This window comes from Egretta garzetta, unplaced genomic scaffold (assembly GCF_000687185.1).
Source record: "Egretta garzetta isolate BGI_Z169 unplaced genomic scaffold, ASM68718v1 scaffold84, whole genome shotgun sequence".
NCBI lineage: Eukaryota > Metazoa > Chordata > Aves > Pelecaniformes > Ardeidae > Egretta > Egretta garzetta.
This window is the reverse complement of record NW_009259526.1, coordinates 113,501-121,464: the sequence shown is the minus strand read 5'-3', so window position 1 is coordinate 121,464 and position 7,964 is coordinate 113,501. Positions and strand designations below refer to the sequence as shown.

Here is a 7,964-nt window from a genome sequence, read left to right as displayed (position 1 = left end):
CCTGCAGTGAGCAGGGACACTGCTAACTAGATCAGATTGCTCAGAGCCCCATCCAACCTGGCCTTGAATGTTCCCAGGGATGGGGCCTCCACTACTGTGAAATCCATTTGTCCTGACTTTTAGCAAGCCCGAGCATCGCGGGCTTGGCATGCAGGGCCTGACGCAAGGTTTGGGTTCTGTATCTCGATCCCTCATGCAGCTATGGGACATCAAAGCCCGGACAGCAGGGCTGGGGCCAGCACTGACTCCAGCATCCTATATTTTTGTTAACCCAGAGCATCCCCAGCCTGTCCCCCCACCCAGCAAGTGGAGGGGGTTAAAAGGAAACATGGAAAAAATTATCAACCCCCTCCAAGAGTTCCCAGATGCCAATGAGCGCTGGCATTTCTGGCCAAACCCCTTTGGCTTGCAGACTGTCCCCAAATGCATCTTTTTTTCCCCATTTTAGCCCTAGGGCAGGTCTTGCCCTTGCAGAAGAGCGGAGGTGAATACCTCTGCGTACCCAGGGTTTGCCCTGGAGCAGAGGCAAAGCTGGAGCGGGAACCGGTGGGGGCGGAAGAGCCCCATGGGGGCTGTGGGAAACCGGGATGCAGGAGCTGGGGGAAAGGACCTTTAAGGAAGAGATGATATTTGAGCCATCTGCTCTGTTCTTACTCCTCAGTCTGCAGGAAGGAAAGCCTCCCCGTTAAATGAGCCGTGTGATAATTAGCAGGAGTTAGCGGAGTTTATTAAAAATTAAGCAACCTACTCGAGATTCTGTAGGAAAAAGTCATTTTCTGGCTCAAATACCCTAAATTGCTGGTGGCATTGTAATGCTGTGCCATTAACCAGCGGCACCGCGGAGGAAAGGACAAACAGCAAATGCCGTCGTGCAACCACCGGCTGCTGCACCTTTGCTTCTTTTGCCGCAGCCGGAGGACCCCAGCTGGGAGGTCATCCCTCCCCGTGGCTTCCCCCCGAGACATGTGCCCTGCAGGGCTGGGGAAGCCGTGGCTTTGCTCATCCTTGTCTGCCCCATTCGGGGCTGGGACCGGTCGGGGATGTGCCAAGCGGCTCCCTGGTGCTGTTTCTTTGTAAAGAGGTTGCTTCCCAGTGCAAGGAGGAAGGGGCTGTTTTGTTATGGTGCCGTTGGTGCTTGTATAGGAACACGGGATGAGCTGGCAGGGCAGCCCCAGCGGGGATGACTTTCCCTCCAGCATCCTCTCCAGGGGTTGGGTCTCTCTTTGTCCACCCTAAAGGCGCAAATGCTGGGGAGCAAAAATGGCAAGAAATGGGGTTGGAGCATCACCAGAGCTGGGATTTTCTGACTCCTAGAAGGCTGATGCCGTCCATCCCCGGGCTGGTTGTGGCTCTGCTGCTCTGTTGGCAGCAGGACCGTGGGTGCAGGTGTGGGTAGTGCTGGGGCGCACGAGGGTCTCGGTGGCATGAGGACGTGAAGGCATTCCCTAATGTCCCATGGCACGGGCAGAAGCTCCAGCATGCCCAGGAGGAGCAGAAGCTCCCCTGAGATGTGCAAAACCCCACGGCACAACGACCCCTTTCTCCCAGCCCCTGGAAATCTCCCATTCTGCCTCCCACAGCGAGGTGCACCCAGGGCGGGTCTGCACGAGGGAGCTTGGGCTTTAAATCCTCCCCCGTCTGCACCGGGTGCTGCTTGGAACCTGGGCGAGTTTCGCACATCGCCACTGAGGGGAAAGTCATTTCGTCCCTGTTGGTTTTGCTGTTCATCCCTCAAGTCATTTGCCACCGCCGTGACTGAACAGATCACCTCAACCTTCAGCCCAGCCCTGGTGTAAAACTGAAGCATGCACGGCTGCCTAATGGATCAAACGCTACCGGTGCTGCCGTTAAATAATAATCATTAAAAAAAAAAAAATTGGGGAAAAAAAAAAAAGTCCAAGCCAGCTGTTTTGCACAATAAGGCTCTGGTTTATTTTTTTAACAATGAAAATGTAATGAAAGTTAAATTAACAGCGTAAAATATGTAACAGTTGGGCTGTAACGGCTGCATACTAAATGCTGGGGTTTGTCTCTTCCTCACTCGCTCTTTTTTCCCCCCTCTCCTTTTCCTCCTGAGGATTCAGTAATTTGCTCATGATCATATAAAAGCAATGATGTTATGAATTTACTGAGGATCCTGCTGGCAGGGATATTATAAGTGAATTGTGCTGCATTTGCAGCTGATTAAAATCGAGATCAGCATTTTTCAAATTATCTTGGGAAAAGGCTGGGTGTACAGCTCCCCCCTTCTGCTGTCATCTCCCTTTTGTACAAAATATAAACAATCAGGGTAATCATTTTGGCGGTGGAAACGCAGCTTGCGATTTTCAGAAGCGGCTGAGCGGATATTTTGCTGGGGAAACTGAAGTCCCTAATTGCTTTCCAACTGAGGACACAGGGTTATTTTTGCCATTTCTTCCCTACTTTTCCTCACCCCCCCCTCCTTTTTTAGAGTAACCTCCCTCGAGTAATAAACTTTTAACTGTATTTATAATTGACTAGGATCTTTAAACAAGTGCGAACTGGAGCAGAAACCTTAATAGATACGGCGGGCTTTGCCGAACGGCTGAATTTAGGGAGCGTGCCGTTAGGCGGGGAGCTGGCACGCGGGGGGGAAAGAGGCGCCTGCCAGAGGCGCTCGTCCTCTGGGCAATTAGCACGAGTTCCACCAGCGCCTCCATGACGCCCCTCGCAGCTCCTGTGTGCTTTAACCGGCCGTACGCGGCGGCAGAAGCACGGGTGGGAGGGCTGCTGTGCTGCCTTGATGGTAATTCCCACTTTTATCCCCTCGCGAGCGCTGGTTGAGCTCTCAGTAGCTGTGGGATGTGAACCAGGAGGAGGAGGAGGAGGCAAGTGAGGCCATGCCGCGGCTGCAGGCTGAGCGGTGCCCCAGGGTTTATTTGTCCTGTCTGATGGGGGGACGGGCTCAGAAATCCCTTAGATGCCCGCTGCTGTGCTGCCTTGATGGTAATTCCCACTTTTATCCCCTCGCGAGCGCTGGTTGAGCTCTCAGTAGCTGTGGGATGTGAACCAGGAGGAGGAGGAGGAGGCAAGTGAGGCCATGCCGCGGCTGCAGGCTGAGCGGTGCCCCAGGGTTTATTTGTCCTGTCTGATGGGGGGACGGGCTCAGAAATCCCTTAGACGCCCTCCTTGCAGGAGCAGGTTTGCAGCTTTTCAGCTCCCAGGTTGCAGCCCAACCAGCTCCCGGGTCGGAGACTGGTTCACAGGGAAGGGTTGTGTCCCCATGGACACAGGCGGTGCTCCCAGGTCACACTGACCTTGCTAGTGTAGGGTGATAAAGTTGATGACCCTGGGTTCCTCAGCAGTAACACCAGGCAGAGCTGGCTGTAAATGTGTGATGGTTCGGTGCGAGCGTGCCAGCCTTGGGGTAGGGTCAGGATCCCATGCCGGGCAGCCATACCTGCAGTCTTTGCCCTCAATGAGGCACCAAACACGTGGTTTGGGACACCACTGGGACCTCCATTTGCTGCAAGCGTGAGTGTGATGTGACCTCCACAGTCCTTCCCTCTTGCAGGATTTACCTTGGTTTTCTGTGGCTCTTCTGAAGGGGCAGACATAGCCCTTCATCTCCCAACTGCCATTTCCATCAACTAAGCATCTACCCCATAAAGTCCAGATGAGATCCCCAATTTCCTTACGTCCCTCTTCATTCCCGTGCTGTAATTTTTGGCAATTCCCTGTGCCCAGGTGTCCGGTTCCTGGCTGCGTTGGGCTCGGACACATCAGTGGCAAATACGCCTCTCACCGGAGCGCGTCAGGGTGCCCTCTCGCAGCCCGCAGGCAGAAGGAAGGATCGCTCAACGGCTCCTCATTTTCCTGGAAGTCATTGAAGAACGAAGGCCCAACCTGCCCTACCCCAGGCTGTGACGGCTCCGGCCATGCCAACGGGAGCTTCCTCACTCACAGAAGGTAAATCGCAGGGTTGAAATCACCGGGAGCGTGACTTTGCCATGGACTGACCTGCCTGCCTGTCGATGCTGCTTCAGCATCCGCTCAGCTCTTCACGCAAGGCTCAGTAGCTGCTGCTTTTGATGCTGACCTCAGCCAGGTGGCTCCAAGGTTGGAGCTTTCTGCAAACGCATAGTTGTTTTACTATGGCAATGGTGAGAAGTGGATTGGGCAAAATCAGGAAAATTGATAAGATAACGTCCTTCCATAAGCAAGCCAGAAGAGGACTTGGGCACCCTAAGCAGGGGGGTTGACGCCCAAACCAGCCGGACTTGTCTCACCTTCCTCGCCTGTCATGCCCTCTCTTTTAGGAAACAATGTGGGTTTTAATCTTTGTTCAGAGAAAATTGCTCTTGCTGTATAAATGGGGAGTTTCGTGGCATTATTCATAAAGCAATTTCCTCCGTACCATAAAAAGCTTTTAGACGAACTGTCTCGCAGCATGAACTCCACCAAATGGTACGTGCTCGTGTTGGGAACATAAGCACCTATAAATACCCAGAGATTACGAAACCCCTTTTTCCTTGCTTTTCAGTTTGTCAGGGTGTCCAAGAGCTACTTTTGCTGGGAAGAAAGGAAAACTCTCAGGGGATGAAATTCTCAACACAAAGTTCAAGACCAGCGATGGTAAGGATTTTCACTCCCTTGGCTCTGCAGGTGTGTCGGGCTCTTGAGCCCAAATTTCTTTCACTTTGCAGACAGGAAGGGTTTCGACCCAGAAATCTGGCCTCAGATCCGCAAGCCTGTCGTGTGCTATGAGCACCCATTTCTTGGGTTGCCTGGGTATTGGGGGTGGCGTGGGACCGGCACCGCTCCCCGAGTGACACACTGGGAGGGAACAAGTGAAACAATAAAGAAGAAATTTCCATAGCGAAATTCCAGGCAAAAAGAATTAATGCTGAAATGGAGATTTGGGGTTTTTTAAAAAAAATATTCACTGGCATTTTTACAAATCGCTTGCAGTCGTTCAGCGATTTTCACCTATTCAGGGCTTTTAATCCTGCAGATATTTCTGGATCTGGAATTTTGTTAGCGATGGCACTTTGCATTTCCAGTGCTGTTACTGAGGTTTCTGTGGTATTTGACAAGGTTCAGGCACTTGACTTTAATACTTACATGGTTTGGAATCTATAAATACCTGCACTCGTCTAGAAATATTGCTTTATTTTATGAACGTCGTAATTTCTCATCAAGACCTGCATTAGTTTTTTAAATGGCATCTTCCCAAACTCAGGACTGGACAGAGTGACCTGAGTTTTCAGGGCAATCAACCTTGCAGGGGGCGTGGAGGTGCTGGCCTCCCACCACTGCGCTGTCGTTGGCTGTTGCATTTACTTATTGACCTATAAAACGTCATTGAACCGTGATGCTAAAAACATTACTAAAAAAATAAAAATAAAAATAAGCAGGTGAGATGTGCCTCCCGTTTAGGGGATGTAGAAGCAAAGGCGAGGACTTTGCAAGCAGTGATGTCTACGCAACAGGATGGGCTCAGCAGAAAGCCCAACGTTTTTGTTTATCCTGCAAGCGTTTGGTGACTGCCTGTGACCTTCTCTCCTGCAGTTCTGGAGAACGATGAAGAGATCAAGCAGCTGAACAAGGAGATCAGTGAGCTGAACGAGTCCAACTCGGAGATGGAAGCGGCCATGGTGAAGCTGCAGTCGCAGGTTTGTGTGCTTGGAGGTGCGCCCAAGCCCACGGATGCATGGCCAAGCCCCTTGTGTGGGTGGCGGTGGGTGCCGTCGCGTGAGGGTTGGTAACCCTGCCGTGCGCCTTGCTCTGCAGATCTCCACCATGGAGAAGAACCTGAAGAACATTGAGGAGGAAAACAAAATCATAGAGGAGCAAAACGAAGCCCTGTTCCTGGAGCTCTCAGGGTTGAGCCAGGCTCTAATCCAAAGCCTTGCCAATATCCGCCTTCCGCACATGGTAAGAAACTTTGACAGCGCTCGCCCCGGCCAGTGTGAGCGAGGGAGCCGTGCCAAACCCAATTCACGAGAAGGCTTATGTACAATTAAAGAGTGGGAGAATTTCTCTCTATACACCTACGGGTCCTTTATAAGATCAGTACTTTTGCCTTATCTCTGAAGCTTGCATTGTATCTCCCTTTTGTTGGCATTTTCTGCTGATCTCCCTTTGTATCTATTGTTCTGTCTCATTACATCGCGTCGCATTATCACAAAATAGGAAACTTTATCAAGGGCACCCAGCACCTTTTAGGCTAAGGCAGCACAAGCAGAGATCAGGAGGGATTGGATTTCGACGTTAGAAAGATCTTACAGCTCCTATTGTAGTGCAGGGAGTTTCAATTCGGTTTTGAATAGCTGGCAGCCAAAGAATAGCATTCTTAAAGAGAGTGTATTTTGTTTAATTTAGCAAGGTCTAACAGCCCACAGCGTGTTACGCAGAGTTACTGCAAAATGAAAAGCCTGCATTAAAATAGTAAAGCCACAAAAGGCTATTAATTACCTTCTATTCCCAGGAATGTAATTACTGTTGTCAAAACCAGGTGTGCGGAGGGGGATGCTCGTGTTGTTGGGAAAGCTGTCCTCTCACGACTCATAAAGACCGTCGCAACGATCATAGGAATGAGCTTTTGATTTCCTTTTTCTGCCATCATTTAGGGTTTTTTTTTTTTTTTTTTTGGGTTTTCCCGCAGAGCAATGTAAAGTAGACCCCACCATGCTCCTGTGTGGGGTGGAATATCAAATTACAGACCTGAAGACCAGTCCTGAAATCAAAGATCACCAAGTATTTTTGCCCGTTTTTGGGGTTTTTTTTTTTTTTTTTGGGTTTTTTTTTTTTTTGGGAATCCTTTTCATTGGGGTTTGTATTTCATTTCAGGCTGGTTGGAGGGAAGCCATCCTCCAGCAGAGCAGTTTTGGATAGTATTCACCCAGCTGCCTAACTGGCAGAAAACCGCTCGCTGAGTGCTTTTCTGTAAAGTATTTGACACATAGAGGTCAAATAAACTGTTCAGCAAATATTTTTTCAAGGTTTCAGGCAACTCCAATTAAATAATGCCCACGAGACTTGTGTGCTCATTTTATTCCTCCTCTTTTTCTTCCTTCTCCCGTTCTTTTTTCCCCATTAACTCCATGTTAGATGTTTGCAAGGTTTCCCCAACACCCCTCAAAAGCAAAAGCTGTACCGCGGCAGCGTGCCGGTGTGGGGAGATGTGAGCCCGAGGTGACCGGGCTCCTCTCCTAACTTTGCCTTTGATTCCCTCCGTCATGCTTTGGCAGTCCCTGCCTCCTTTTGTCCTCCAGCCCTTCATTCCCATGGCTGAATTCAGCCTTGAGCCTATCAAACTGCCTGCACACGCTTAACCTGATGGTGTTAATCATTCCATGAGGCCAATGTGTAAAATTAAGGACCCAGTTAAGATCCGGCAGGATCAGGGGTTGCATGATGAGATTCCCATATGTACGACACAGTGCACAAAAAGGGTCCGCCGTGGAGATCTTTGCCTGGTGGTACATATGGATGATCCATTGCAAAGAAACATCTCAGCCTCTTCCTGCCCTACTGCTAACAATTTTAATTGGCTTTTTCGGCTGCAGGAGCCAATTAGTGAGCAGAACTTCGATGCGTACGTGAACACGCTGACTGACATGTACACCAACCAGGAGTGCTACCAGAACCCGGAGAACAAGGACCTGCTGGAGAGCATCAAGCAAGCTGTCAAGGGCATCCAGGTTTAGTGCCGCGGGACGGAGACGAGCGAGTGAACAGACTGTAAGATGGAACTTTCCCTCCAAGTATTCAGGTTTACAAGTTAGAAAACTTGTTTAATGAATGAAAAAAAAAAAAAAAAAAAAAAAAAAAAGGACCAAAATGTAACCAAGAGGCCATTTCTGAGACGTGGAACTGATCAAACTCAATGTTCTCGTTTACTTAACTTTGGACCTTCTTGCGAAAAGTTGGATTTTTCCACCTGGACCACAAGGTAGATCAGGATGGAAGGTTAAATTCTCCAGTAGGCCGTGGGGCTT

General features: G+C 49.9%; 1 protein-coding gene across 1 annotated transcript in view; it reads left to right on the top strand.

Moving 5' to 3' along the window:
• The window catches only part of MYT1 (myelin transcription factor 1), a 34,925-nt gene extending 27,252 nt beyond the window's left edge, over positions 1-7,673 (top strand). The window contains exons 17-21 of the mRNA XM_009637531.2: positions 3,709-3,930; positions 4,505-4,596; positions 5,533-5,636; positions 5,755-5,898; positions 7,533-7,673. Coding sequence (XP_009635826.1) covers positions 3,709-3,930; positions 4,505-4,596; positions 5,533-5,636; positions 5,755-5,898; positions 7,533-7,673 — 703 coding nt within the window. The remainder of the gene's footprint in view (positions 1-3,708; positions 3,931-4,504; positions 4,597-5,532; positions 5,637-5,754; positions 5,899-7,532) is intronic.
• Positions 7,674-7,964: the final 291 nt, after the last annotated feature.